The 14,839-nt window shown below is 27.3% G+C and overlaps 1 protein-coding gene and 1 non-coding gene across 3 annotated transcripts; both read left to right on the top strand.

Annotated features, from left to right (window-relative positions):
• Nucleotides 1-402: 402 nt before the first annotated feature.
• Nucleotides 403-483, top strand: TRNAL-AAG (transfer RNA leucine (anticodon AAG)). Its single transcript has one exon. It is a non-coding gene; the product is annotated as a tRNA-Leu (tRNA).
• A 12,325-nt stretch (nt 484-12,808) lies between these two features.
• LOC124835466 (SHOOT GRAVITROPISM-like protein) lies at nt 12,809-14,747 on the top strand. 2 transcript variants are annotated; one of them, XM_088115161.1, is made up of 2 exons: nt 12,809-13,277; nt 14,006-14,747. In XM_088115161.1, exons 1-2 carry the CDS (start codon nt 12,847-12,849, stop codon nt 14,025-14,027), a joined length of 453 nt encoding a protein of 150 aa, XP_087971287.1. In that variant the 5' UTR covers nt 12,809-12,846; the 3' UTR covers nt 14,028-14,747. The 2 variants fall into 2 exon arrangements, with proteins under 2 accessions (XP_087971287.1, XP_047166345.1); XM_047310389.2 differs by lacking the exon at nt 14,006-14,747 and having other exon boundaries at nt 12,809-13,887.
• The last annotated feature ends 92 nt before the right edge of the window (nt 14,748-14,839 follow it).

Below are 14,839 nucleotides of genomic sequence, written 5' to 3'. Positions count from 1 at the left end.
TCTATCAATCTTTCCTATTCCTTTCTCTGCTTCCTAACTCATAACACTTCTTCATCATTTACTGTCCATGTAAATATATCACTCTTTCAACTTCACACATTCTTATGTTCTTCAAAAATTAATTTCATCTCAAAATATTATTTTACATCAAAGTAAGGTTGTATATACTCCAAAGTTTATGATTTTAATCTATAAAAATCAAGTTCTGTGTAACATTAACGATGTGATTTGAGTTTTTATATGTAGAATGTGAATTGTTAATATACTGTCTTTTAAATTTAGTATCCAATAAAATTTAATTATTTAGACACGGCAAATTAATCATTAAGCCATGTTTTAAGTTATTTTCAGGATAAATAATGATAATATATGTAACATATATCCAAATAATTATATCATCACGTTGAGATGGCCGAGTTGGTCTAAGGCGCCAGATTAAGGTTCTGGTCCGAAAGGGCGTGGGTTCAAATCCCACTCTCAACAAAATATTTAATTTTGTTATTTTTTTTTATTTTGATTTTGACAAAATAACATTGCAACCCTCCCCTCCCTTTCTTTTATAAAAAGCTTGAAAATTTATGATCAAGCGAACGACTTTTTACTTACGTTAAAGAGATTTTTTCTTTTAATATTTATTATAGATATAAAATGAATGTTACTTTGTATATTAATTGATTTGTAATTCAGTTTAAATGAATTATGTTGTTTGAGAGTGATTATTGAAAATAATAAAACTAGTATGAATGTGACATCATAAATTTGAAATAAAATATAAATTATTTCTTTGTATTAATTATTGTCATTAAATTGTAATATAAATCTTTTTACTTCACTAATAATCTAAGTCATCTTATTAAATGATGAGAAAAGAATGTACTGAAGGTAAGGAAATGATGTATTGATTTGATTGTAATAATATTGAATACACATATATTCACAATTTAAGGAATATTGTTTATAATTATCTTTTCAGACCTATGAGTGAGAGAGTCACTCCAAGTTTGTCTTTCAATTGGTTGAATCATGTGTAAGTTAATGTTTTTGTGAGATAGTCAGCAACTTGATCAAGTGGTGAAACATAGGCTTCAATAATTTTGTTTTGCAACACTATCTCTGATATAATGCACATCAATCTCAATGTGTTTTGATCAAGCATGCATAACTAGATTTGAAGCTAAAACCTTGTCACTTAAGTTATCACAACATAATGTTGGTTATGTTAACAAAAGAATTTTAACTAATTAAGGAGCAAGCAAATCCATGATATTTCAACAACTAAGTAAGTCAGGATGTATATTCTGACTTTGTACTAGATATTGAAATTACCTTTTTCTTCTTTGAGGACCAAAAGATAAGTGTTTCACCAAGAAAGACACATTGACCAGCATAGAATTTCTATAATTCACACTTATGGCCCAATTTACATTTGTCCAAGTCAATATATGGTTTGATGTGTAAACTATGGTGAATGATACCTTGAAGATACCTAAATATTCTTTTGATATTTTATTAGTGATATATAGTGGGAGATCCCATGAATTTACTACGCTTACTTATTGAGAATCCTAATCCTATGTCAAGTCTTGTGTTTGTTAAGTATAGCAGTGCTATGATAGCTTGCTTAAACATGGTTGAGTATTGTAAAATATCTCCCTTTCAAATCTAAATTGTTTGTTGGTTATCATAGGTGTTGGACACAATGAAGCATTTTCTACATTGAATTTTCACATAATGTTTTCTATGTACTTTGGTTATTTCAAGTACATACTGGTTGTGTCTATGAGATGAGATTATCACTAAAACATATAATATATCTCATGTTTAATCTAGTGACATTTCAGGCCAGATACCATTTACCACACACAAATAAAAAGGTCATGACACACTTATAAAGGGTTATATATCCATAAAAGAGCAATCATATATAAATCACGTACAATATATAAGGTATATCTAACATCATTAATATTTTTTCGTGAATATAATATTTTTTTTATCACATGTGAATATCATCATGAGTCACACATTACTTGAACTAACTCTTTTGCTTGAATAACCTTACTACCTTACACAAAGGAAAGCATTATTGCTTGAGCAATATTGCTTAAGCAATATTGCTTAAGCGACATCAACTTCAACAAAAAGATGATTTTGTCTCTCTCTCTCACTTAACTTGAGTGTTACATGCCTTGGAGTAGAAAAAATTGTTCCAATTTCTATTTGTTCTAAGTCTCAAGTCATAGCTTAATTGATTTGCTTTAATCACTTGGTCTTAATTAAGAATATTTTCAACTATCTTATCATCTACTACCTCAGCAACCTTATAATTTATTTATAAAAACAAATCACTTCATAATTCAAAATTATAGAGATAGTTTATAGAGAGTAGAGTTTTAAAGCAACATAAAATTTACATCTATTCATAACCTTTTTACCTTTTATTCATTTAAAATTCTATAAAAATTCAGGTCTTACAATAATAAAATTTACACCCCATTTGTTCTTAAGATAATCCAATTTTATTAGATTATAAATAATAATTGGCTAGACTTTGTTTCTTCAAACGAACATGAAAGAGAAAGAGAGCTTGAAAAAACATTGACGAACCATTGATAGAAAGAAAGAAAAAAGTTAGAAATTATGAGCAACATAAAGCAGTACACAGTGTGCCGCGGGGCTGTACACATAATTGTTCTACCTCACACTGTTGTTGTGCATTAAATTGTTGAAGATGTTTGATGGGCTAGTTTTGTGAATTAAGTTATGACTTTTTTTCTCTCCCTCATCATCCAATGGTAGATAGACCACACAGATTTGACCACACTCTTGATGCACCTTGCTTACATGTTGGCATTAGAAAGAAAAAAAAAAGATATGGTGGATTTGGCACCCACATGATGGTTAGAAGATGAAAAATTAATAAACAAAATAGAAGGGCCCCTACCTCTAAGATGAAGGGTAGTATGTGAGGGTGAGAAAGCACAATGATGAATGATGTGTTAGCCCCTCCCTACAATACCTCATTTCCCACTCTCCCACGTGCCAATCTGCCCAAAGCGTGGGCGTGGCTTGCTCAATGCTTATATACATTTCCCTTTTTGCTCCCCTTCCCAGACACCCCAACCCTACCATAAAGCTACACTTTTACATCATCCCAATACAACAAAACCTCAAGGCCAAAATATATATATTAATTTAAGCATCACACAACTACTATCAAATATGGTATAAAAGTTTAGAGTTCACTTTACTCAATTATTAATTAAGATTTTAAATGAGAGAGAGAAAACTCATAACTTAAAAGAAAGTTTTAGATTCAAAATTATATTAATATCTCATATAAATACAGCTCATATTTTATTAATGTTGTATCATTCTAATACATCATCTTTCAAAAGATATATCATTGATTTTATATAAGATTATTCCTTTTAGTGATGTACTCAAGGTGAAAAATCCTATAATTTTATGCTACAATAACAAAAAAAAACATAAATCAAAATGTCACCAAGTATCTTTTTTTGTTTCAAATTAAAGAGTTAGGACAAGATAATAAACTTAATCAAAATTTTCTTTTATGACAAGTTATTTTATCTAAAAAATATGTTATCAATGTGAAATTTATCTCCAATGTGAAGAATCAAAATTTTGGAATCATCACTTTGCTTTGGAAGGAAATTTCCTAACCAACCACTCTAAATAAATGAGTTGAGAGTTAAATTCACACTTACGTGTTTCGAGATATCAACCCTAACAAGTTCTAAATGAACTAGTTGGATGCATGACCAATGCTTAAAAAAATAAAGATATATGAGAATTTTTATTTTACTTCTCTTGATAAATATTAAACAAAGAAATTATCATCAAATTTGTATAAAAAGGAGTGAATACACAAGTTTCACCTATTAATTCTGAATATCTCATATAAAAAATAGTTATTAGACTCAAATCTTATCTAAGGAAGTCCTAGTAAAAGGTGAAACGATATTATAAAATCTTGACTAAGATAAACTCTTAGTGACTCTGAAAACAAATTAAGAGTAGAACTTAAACCCAACTCTTAATAAATCAACTCAATAAGGAGAAATTTGTCTCCACTTATATATTATAATTTGATTTTATTTCTAGTTGATATGGAATCTCTAATACAATAATAGTCCAAATCAATAAAATATCACAAATCAATCATAAGATTACATTATTACATTGAATAATTGAACTAAAAACATATCTCTTAGACTCTAAACGTGTAGCCCAAAATGTTGATATTTACAAAAGCAAGATAAATTTGGGAATTTAACAAGTTATAAGTTATAAAAGAGCTTATTTTTTCAATAAAATAAGACTCAAATAATAGTAAGAATTAACATTATTGGGTTGATTTTGTGAATGACCTATCACTAAAAAGGGAGTGTATAAGTAGATGAAAGGGTTTAGGATAGATTTTTCCAAAATTAGTTGATTTTGGCTTTATTTTGGAGAAGTTTTGTAACTTTTATCTTCACACCTCAAATGAGTTTAACTTTGACTTTAATTGCATCAACACACATTAGAATATTTGAAAATTATTTTATGTGTCTAACAAGCTATTTTCGAAATATTTTTGTTTCACAAACTCAATAAACCTTCAAACACTCATCACCAATGGCGACGGAGGTGGAAGCAATGTTCAATGGGGTTGACATATTGTTATCTCTTATGACTCTCCAATCCTTAGATCATAATGCTCATGAACTCATTTCTTCTTAATGTGAGCACCATTAAAACTTGTAGCACTTATTAAGGTAAGCATTATCAAAGCAAAGGGGAATAGTTGTTTTAACACTATCATCCACAAACTTTAAATAAAATGTTATATTAATGTATGAATGAGACTGTGTGTCACAACAACACTCTTCAAAGACATTGCCAAAATTTAACAAATATTTATGATAATATGAATAAGATAACTATTAGTAGTGATAAACTATCTTTATACAAGGCGGTGAATAGTATAAAATGTGAAAAAAAGAATAAATTTACACTAAAGAAAAAAAAACCATAATTCCAAATTCGAAAAACTATATTAACACTCAACATCCTATGTGAAAAAATGAATTATATAATGATTTGGAATTACTCAACACAACCAATAATAATTTGATAATTCCAAATCATTATATAATTCAAATTCAATATATTTTTTCAAATAATCTAACTTTAACTTTTTACACTTAAATCATTAATTCAACCAATAAAAACATTTATACTCAAATCAATAGATCAATTACGACTTAAAATAATTTACCTTACTCTACAAGTTACTTACATTCCTTGTAATATCTATAAAGAGTTGGAAATTTTAAAAATATTAAAAACATTGTGCAATCTAATCAAGAAATACCAAACTTTAGTCATAGTTTAAATAAAATAAAATTGTTGAGATAATAATTTTTCTCAACTGACCAACTCAATAACGAGCAAAAACACTCTCGAAACAAAAAATTAAAGGATATTAAAATAAAAAATATGTAGTTTAAAATAAAATGCAATCAAGCTTACCTTTGTAAGGATTGGCCAACAATTATAGGATTTGAATTTGAAAGAGATGAGAGCTAAAAGAAAAAAAACTGTAGATGTAACCTTTTTAGAAAAAGAAACAATAAAAAAATGAAGAAATTATCTTTATATATATAATTATTTATATGTTATTTATAATATAGTTTGTGTATATTTTATGAAATATAAATTTTTATTATGAATTTAGTATGATCTCTTCATATTTTACATTATTTTATTTTAATAAATTTTTATGTGATAAAAAATTATTGATAAACTTTGATATATAAACATAGTTCACAATAATACTTACTATTAACTTATTTAGTATATAAGGAAGAAAAAAAGAAAAGAAAAAGAATAAATCTTAAGACAGACTTAACCATAACAGTGGGTTAATTATTTACTTTTATTTTAGTAATTTTAAATTGTTACTCGTTATCAATTTTATTTAAGTTCTTACATATTTATCAATTTTATTCTATTTCATTTTTACAATTTATTAGATAATTTATTTCTATGTAATATTTCATCATTTAAAAAAAGATATATATGTTTTAGTACATAAACATTTCCCAAGTTTTTTTAGACTTTTTTATATTTTATCTTTTATAATTATAATTTAATAATAAATTAGGATCAAATTTAAAAATCATATCACACTTTTCCTATTACAAAAAATTAAGACTTGAAATAAATTATTTTACAATTAAAGTAAAGTTGAAAGTATAAATTTATACAAATGAAGTAATAAATGCACTTGAAATAATAAATAATAAATAATAAATAAATTATATAATTTAAAAATAATTATTTATCACTTTGATCAATCATTTATTACGTTGATAAAACATTTATCACTTTTAGTTTAATATAAATCTGCAATATCAATCATATCTCATTCATTTGAATATGAAATTGTCAAAAAAATTGTTTTAATTTATTAATTTTATCGTTAATTTAAATATAATTTTCTATAATCATCACATCAAGTTTTTTCTAATTATCAAGTTGTGTTGTTATTACTAGTACTAGACATGTAATTCGTAATTTTTGTTGACATAATTAATTTGAGTTTTAGTTAAATTGAAAATCAATAAAAAAACATTATTTATATACAAACTAAATATTGCCCAGTCTATTTTATTGATAAATAAAAAAGATAATTTTTAAAAAATTTAAGAAAACACATAAAACTGTTGTAATACACGTTAGATTAGTGTATAACTTTTTTTATATTGGTTAAAAAAAGGTTTTTTTATGTCATTTTTAGAATTGGCATAGAAACTCTATATTTTATATTGGTTTTAAATATTAGGTTTAATCCTTTTCGACATCCCTATTTGTGTACGAATGTCTGAAATGGTTCTTAATTTTGAAAATTGATATCAATTGAGTCCTTCCCGTTAAGTTGGCTCGACGGCGTTAAAAAAATTGATGAGTGGGATGCTGAGATGACGAACGAACGCTCGTCCACCACCGAACGAATGCTCGTCGACCTCTTACCGCTGGACGACCGTTCGTTCCACACTGGACGAGCGTTCGTTCGCTGGTGGACGAGCGTTCGTTCGTCATCTCAGCATCCCACTCATCAATTTTTTAACGCCGTCCAGCCAACTTAACGGAAAGGACTCAATTGATATCAATTTTCAAAATTAAGGACCATTTTGATACACTTTAGAAAACGAGGACCTATCTCAGACATTCATACACAAATAGGGATGTCGAAAAGGATTAAACCTAAATATTATTGGTATAGAGAATATTTTACTTTTGCAAGAATGTTATTGTTTATATCAATTTTAATAACAATTGACGTAAATTTTTTTTATTATAATTGTAATCTTTTGATTGAATTACTTATTATATCGGATGAATTATAATCAATATAATAAATCATCATAAATTATAATTCTTTGACCGAGTTACTGAGAATGAATCATAAGATACAATAAATAATCATAAAGTTTATCGTAAACTTGAAAAATAAATTGTTTATAGTAAAAAAATGTAGAAGTTAAAGTATTGCTTTCAAGTAAGTGTTTTAATCAATTTTACTTGCAAATATATATTTAAAGTTAAACTTGAACATTATTTAAGAAATTGATAAATATATTTTTTATTGAAAGGCATAACACTACCTACTCCATATAATTTTATCTAATGATGATCTTCCAGTATTTATAGTAATTTTTTTTCTTTCAATTTCTTACTGAGTATATTTAAGACGTTAGTTTGTAATACTCATATTTAAAAATATATTTATAGGTACAATTATAAATTAGGAATACAAATGAATTTATTTGTGTAGTATTAACCAATCTGTTTTTTTTTTTTATGAAAATTCTTGAATGGATCATGTTTGACTATAGACATAAGTAATATTTTAATTTTTCAATTGAACTAGGGATGGGGACGAGGATGTTTATATCTGCTTTGTTTCTGATTTAATATTCGTTCCAATATCAATATCTCTTTTTATCTCGTTTTTTTTTCCAAATTACTAATATATATATATATATATATATATATATATATATATATATATATATATATATATATATATATGAATTTGCTAGTACGCCTGTTTTTCAGTTGGTATATTTTAGCAATGTGTACCGGATTTTAGTACACAAAAAAAAGAAATCCCTCAAATCCTTACTCACCTCTCTCATTCCTCTCAACCCTTTCTCTTTCCTTTTCTCACTCCAATATTTTCTCTGTAATCCCTAGCCCAATTGAAAAAATCAGAAACACTAAATATAATGAGTTTTCATCTTATAATTTTTGTCTTATCTAATTTTATCCAATTTTCACAAGCATAAAGGAATTGGTAATTGAATCAGAAATACTCGCGGTTAAACAATTTCTTACAAAAAGTGATTTTATAATGAGTTTTTATTTTATAATTTTTGTCTTATCTAATTTTATCTAATTTTCACAAGCATAATGATATCAAAGGAATTGGTAATTGGCCTAAAAAAAAATCAGAAACACTCAATTGTTAAACAATTTCTTACAAAAAATGACTTTATAATGAGTTTTCATTTTATAATTTTTGTCGTATATAATTTTATCTAATTTTCACAAGCATAATGACATTCGAAAGAATTGGTAATTGGCCTGGAGGGTTTTTTAAAGATGATGATTCAACAAATACAGATGATGAAATTAGAGAGGTTAGTGAAGATGGTGAAATTGAAGAGATCTTGAATCAACCTTTGCCATGAAGGTGAATATGTCAATGACTCAACTCTTTAACAAGGAAATTTTTTTAAAGGCATGTGTTTCTGATTTTTTTCAATTAGGGCTAGAGTAGGGATGAGAGAGAAAATATTGGAGTGAGAGATGAAAGAAAAAGGATTGAGAGGAATGAGAGAGGTGAGTAATAAGTTTTGAGAATAAAAATTATTAAAATACCCTTAACCTTAAAATTTGGAATCCATAATATATAATTATGTTCAAATCACTCATTATCAATTTCATTTAATAAAATAAATTTTATATCTCACAAATGACGTATTATCAATTTCATTTAATAAAATAAATTTTATATCTCACATATAAGTTGTATTTAATTGTGTAAACTTTTTATTGATTAGATGATATTAAAATTTATCTTCTTTGTTGTCTTTGATACTTAATTTTTCTTTGATTTAAAAAATATTTGTTATGCTAAAACAATTTTAATTTTATTGGCTTAACTATTGATATTTGAAAAACTTTCTCACTTTTCAACGTATTTTTCACCTTATAATACTCTTAATTGTGCGATTTTATTAAAATGTGCATTAAATTAATATTTTTATTTGTTATTCATTTTTATCATGTAAAATATTGTTTTAATGATTTTTATATAATTATTTTCGTTTCTAATTTATTTTTATAAATATAATTTTACCACCACAATTGTATAAAAATGTTTTATTTACTATAATATAATAATTTAATATTATTATTATAAATTTTTTTTATGCAAACACACATGTTTGACTTAAAGAGAACAAGTATCTTTGGAAAGGGCCAATATTCTTGAAGTGTTTAAAATATTTAAAGAGTATATTTGGTTTACTAAGAATAGTTCGCAAACTTTTCATTTACTATGTAATTTTAAAAAAATTATCTCTATTATTTTATTTTTAATCTTTGCTTTATTTAAAGTATATTTTGTTTTGCTTAAATAATGGGTTCAATTAGTTCTATTTGAATTTTTTTTCAAATGTTCAAAATGATTTTTATTAATTATACATGTTTTTATTTACAATTTTATTGGATGATGTGTCAAATATTTTATATAATTTTTTGTTCTTTTTAATATTTTTATTTTGTTTATCGTGTAGTATATTATTTCATTTTTTTTTATTTTCTAACTTATTCTATCACTATAATTGTATTAAGTTTTTAATTCACTATAATATAATAATTTAATGTCATGAAATTCAGATGAAGTACTTTTGTTTAAATTCAAACTATGATTTATGATTTTATATTTTTTTTCTTAATGTATAAAAAATATTTTATTATAATTTAAAAAAATAAAGCAAATAAACTTTGAAAATATTTTAAAATTGAATGTTTATTTATTTTTTATAATTTTTAACTTTATTAACTTTATTTTATTAACATTATTTATTGTTTAATTACTTAACTTTTCATTTTATTTTTTCACTTTTATTCTATTGTTTGATATTATGATTTAAGTTTTATGCAATTATCTAGTACTTACAAATATTTGACATTAAATATGTTATTTTAATATTAAATATTTAATAACATCGTGTTTATGTTTTTGGTGAATTTTTTTATAAATAATAATTAATTAATATTAAAACAGTGACACAAATAAATTCGTTACTTGACGAAAATAAGAATGAAACAAAAGTTTCATACCTATTGAATATGAAAATATAGATGTATAAATTTTTACTTGAAAGATGATAATAAGATAATGAAATTTAAAAAATTAGAATGAGATAAATAAATTTTCCCGTTGTGTTAGAGAAATATTTAATGTTTAACCATGTTTTATTTTTTATTTACTATGAAATTTGATTGGTTAGAATCTTATTTCAATGAAAATGACTGATATTTATAATAACTCACTTTCACTCCATACTTTTTGACACTTATTAAGTAATTGTTGCAGAAAAAAGAATCAATTTATATATATATATATATATATATATATATATATATATATATATATATATATATATATATATATATATATATATATATGCTTGCAAGTTAATTGTTTTAAATAACACCTTTTAAATATAAAAGGATTAAAACTAGATTTAAGAAAAATTAACAAATTAAAAAATATTTAATCCTGTGATTTAAACAATGAGAGGATATCCCAGGCACTACCCTGCTTATTTTATTAACCTTAATAATAAGTATGAAATAGTAAAAAATAATATTTTCTCCTAAATTTATTTTTCATATATGTTTAAAATAAAAATTATGTTAATTTAATATACATTATTTATTATTTTTAACATTCATTAAATTAATAAGTTATTAAATAATATAAACGTGCTTTATAAAAAGCTTATACTAATGAAATGTTAACCAAAATAGAATATGTACCGGAAGAAAAAAGAAAGAAAAATAACTTGAGAAAAATTTCATCGCTTTTTCTTCAATTCAAATTTTATTTATTTATTATATTTTCGTATTTATCTCTCCACCTTTAAAATGCAACATTAAATCGATAGTATTATATTAGGGCATGAATTTTCTCTATTTTGTCCATGGGCGCGCACGTGCGACTGTAATTATTACACACCCACATTCGTATACGCCATGCTCATCTCCTCTCCTGCAAAAGAAAAAAGTCAATATTAATAAAAATTAGAATATTAATAAAATAAAAAAGATACCAAACAAACTTTTCACCATCTCAATTCTCAAACCCAGGGTCCCTCTCATCCCAATAACGTCATCCGTTATTTTCCCTCCCTTTCCTCAGTCTCATAACGGATTTTCCCACCCTTCAAAACCCCGTCCCCACCTTCTTCCTCAATTACTCTTTTCTCCTCCTCGTTTCTTATTTTTACCATCAATGTACAAAAACAGACTCAAATAAATCATCTTAATTACTGCCTCGTTTTCTCCTTTCTTCCTTTTTATAAAATCAATTATTTATTCTTTTTAAATTACCTCAATCAGATACCTTTTTTCCTTTAAATTAAATAAAAAGATTTGACAAATACAGTCATAAAACAAATAATTACGACCTTCAAAATTAAAACAGTGCTACTTGTGTATGCTTCAACTGAAATTTCGTATATAACTCAATTATCAAGCTCATAAATATTATATGATTAATTAACGGCAGAATAACCTACCAATCAAATGTTTTCTGAAGTTTAGTTTTAAATTAATGTAATTCTATAATAAACACAAATAAGTAATTTGTATAGAAGATAGAAAATATAGATATAGTTTTGCTGACGGATTATTTATGTTGTTACACACATTTTTCATAAATTGATATATGATTCGGATGTTGAATTGAGTTTGCGTTCAAGCAATATTCAATATTCTGGTCACTCATTTCAATGTTAATTTTTTGGGTTTGAGTAAACTGTTTTCTAATCTATTGAAAATATCAGTTAAAAGTGTTATAATATTAAAGTAAGTCTAATTGATTAAGTAGTTAATATTATAATAAGTATACAATAAAAATCTAAACCATTATATTTTATATTTATAGTTTTTTTTAATAAACTTTTGAATAAAGTCGGTTTAATAAAGTCTAAATCCTTTTATATATGATTATTGATTTGTTTAAATTATTTAGAAGATTAATTGACTCTAACCTTGGCTGACCGATCTTCTCATTATCTGAATGATCAGTCATGTTAATTTGATCAATAATATACCGAATAGTACTTATACTACATGATATTTTGTTATCGTGATAATTAATTAGTGTTAACAGTTTTAACTTAATTAATATATTAAATTTTAATATTAAATATATAGGTAGATTTATGATTGAAATAGTCTTAATATATGTTCAGTGATAATTATATCCTATATAAAAAAAAAGTCTCTAATAAAACGACCAAAAAAGTTACGAAGTATTCTTCTAAAATGAATATGTAATTATTGTATGATAACAGTTTTGGTTATACTAAAATAGAAATAGAAAGATTGAGAATTTTGAGTATTGGGAAGGGTGAAGTGGTAATTTAAAGTGGTGAAGTTGTTTATATATAGCTCCCGCTACGGGAATTCAGTCTTAACTCGTTCTTTCATCACTACACGATCAAAAACAGTTTCCTTCCTCCTTCTCTAATGGAAGACGAAGTTAACAGAGAACTCGACCTTCTCCCACCGTCGCGCTCCGATTCCTCTCTCCTCCGCCTGCGCTCGGCGGTGTCCTCCTCCTCCACCACAGACTGCGGTGGCGCCCCGTCGCTGGACCTGCAGCTGTCGATCAGCGTGCGTCCGCCGGCGGCGATGCTGATGTGCGACGGCGTGGATGCGCTGAAGTGGCAGGCCGCGGAGCAAATCCGGCTGGCGGCGTTGGAGAAAGCGTACGCGGAGCGTATGCGGGAACTGACGCGGCGCGAGATGGAGATGGCGCAGACGGAGTTCGCACGTGCGCGGCAAATGTGGGAGCGTGCGAGGGAGGAGGTAGAGCGAGCTGAGAGGATCAAGGAACGCGCGACCAGACAGGTGGATTCGACGTGCATGGAGATCACTTGCCATTCCTGTAGGCAAAGGTTCAGGCCCGCTTGATCCCACAAACACCACTACCTTCCATGATCGCTTTCTTTTGCCTCTGTTTCTGTTTTCTGTTTCTCTAACAAACCAACCACAATAACACTCCCCTTAATGAATTAACCGTTTTCCCCTTCCTCACAATAACACTTAACTACATGCGTGTGTTTCCTCTGTATATCGTTAATTTCATTCCATGTTTTTATTTCCAAGATACATACATGTGTTTGGCGGTGAACAGACAGCACAATTAATACTTACGTACGCGAGTGAGGTCCCGTGAGAGGACGGAGATTCAAGACTGAGCACCCAATCCTGTTTCCTTAAATTATTTCTGCGAATCTGTTTCTTTTACCCTTTTCAGTTAAAAGGATAAATCACAGTCCAGAAATGAACCAGCGTGGTGGTAACCAGTGCCGAACCTTTAGTTTTCAACTTTTCATAAACGTCTGTTATATAATTATTGCTCTTATTACACATCTCGAGGATTGCAACCCAGATATATTACCACAACTTGTGTGTTTCTGCTCTTGAATGCACAAAAACTAATATTATTGTCTAAGAAGGGCGATCTTCCATCTAAATCATTACATTGCTGTCCATTCTATCTTATTCACCAGTGCGTTACTATTGTATTGCTATTGCCCTTTCAAGCAAAATTAACTACATTCTATATATGTTAATATCTGTGTTTCGATATGCTTAATTAATTATTATATAAAACATACAGTGCTGAAACTGATCGCGAATAACGGAGTGGTGATAAACTTGGTGAGACAAGACCCAAGTTGGGAACTTGGATGACGATAGAACAAATGAATCGGAACAAAAAGCATAGTATACCACCAATCACAAAGACTAGATAGCTGTATCCACTTGTATTCAACTTCTTAACTTTTGCATATCACCCACTATCCCTGTCTATTTTGGATCGGATTACTGACTAAAAGCATCAATCAGAACAGTGAACAGTAGTCCTCCTTTTCGAAGATGTTGCAAGACTGGAATTAGCTTGATATGTCGGCAACCCCTTTTTTTTCTGTACGAAAAAAAGGGTCTTAGATTAGGGAAAGTAAGGAAAGAAACACTAGAATTTTTTATCTTATGAAATTTTGTATAATCCTGAAATCCAATTCTCGAGTTCAACTTTTGCAGCAAGTAATAAAGCAAGAGAGTCAATTATCGTAGTCTGCAATTGTCAAGCAACCTCTGATCTAAATAATATAACACTCAGATACGTACAGTGAAAAGGGTCAAGGGTGTGACACAATAATACAGTAGCCACTTTGATTCTATTATGAACTGAAAAAGTATCCAGTGGGCGCAAATCATAGACTTTGCGAAAAGTACGTTTGAGAAACGTTAGGGAAGGCATGAAGTCGCAATCCTCATAAGTCAAATTTGTATCTAGTCTTCCATTTATTCCGAATATGATTTTATTTTATTCAGTAATAATCTAGATATTATGGGTTCATGAATTGCCTTACTAACTACTAGGGGTCTTTGTTACCCACTATTGCACGACAAGCTTCAAAAGTAAGTTACTGCCTCCGTGTCCCTTTTA

This window comes from Vigna umbellata, chromosome 1 (genome assembly GCF_029865625.1).
Source record: "Vigna umbellata cultivar VRB3 chromosome 1, Vumbellata_1.0, whole genome shotgun sequence".
In the NCBI taxonomy this organism is placed as follows: Eukaryota; Viridiplantae; Streptophyta; class Magnoliopsida; order Fabales; family Fabaceae; genus Vigna; species Vigna umbellata.
The sequence above is the reverse complement of the archived record's forward strand: the minus strand, read 5'-3'. Positions and strand labels throughout refer to the sequence as shown.

Excerpts from the sequence above, each read along its gene's own strand:
- LOC124835466 (XM_088115161.1), top strand. The coding sequence starts at position 12,847 with ATGGAAGACGAAGTTAACAGAGAACTCGACCTTCTCCCACCGTCGCGC. Across the intron at positions 13,278-14,005 it reads TGCCATTCCTGTAGGCAAAG|TGCTGAAACTGATCGCGAAT; the intron begins GTTCAGGCCCGC and ends TAAAACATACAG.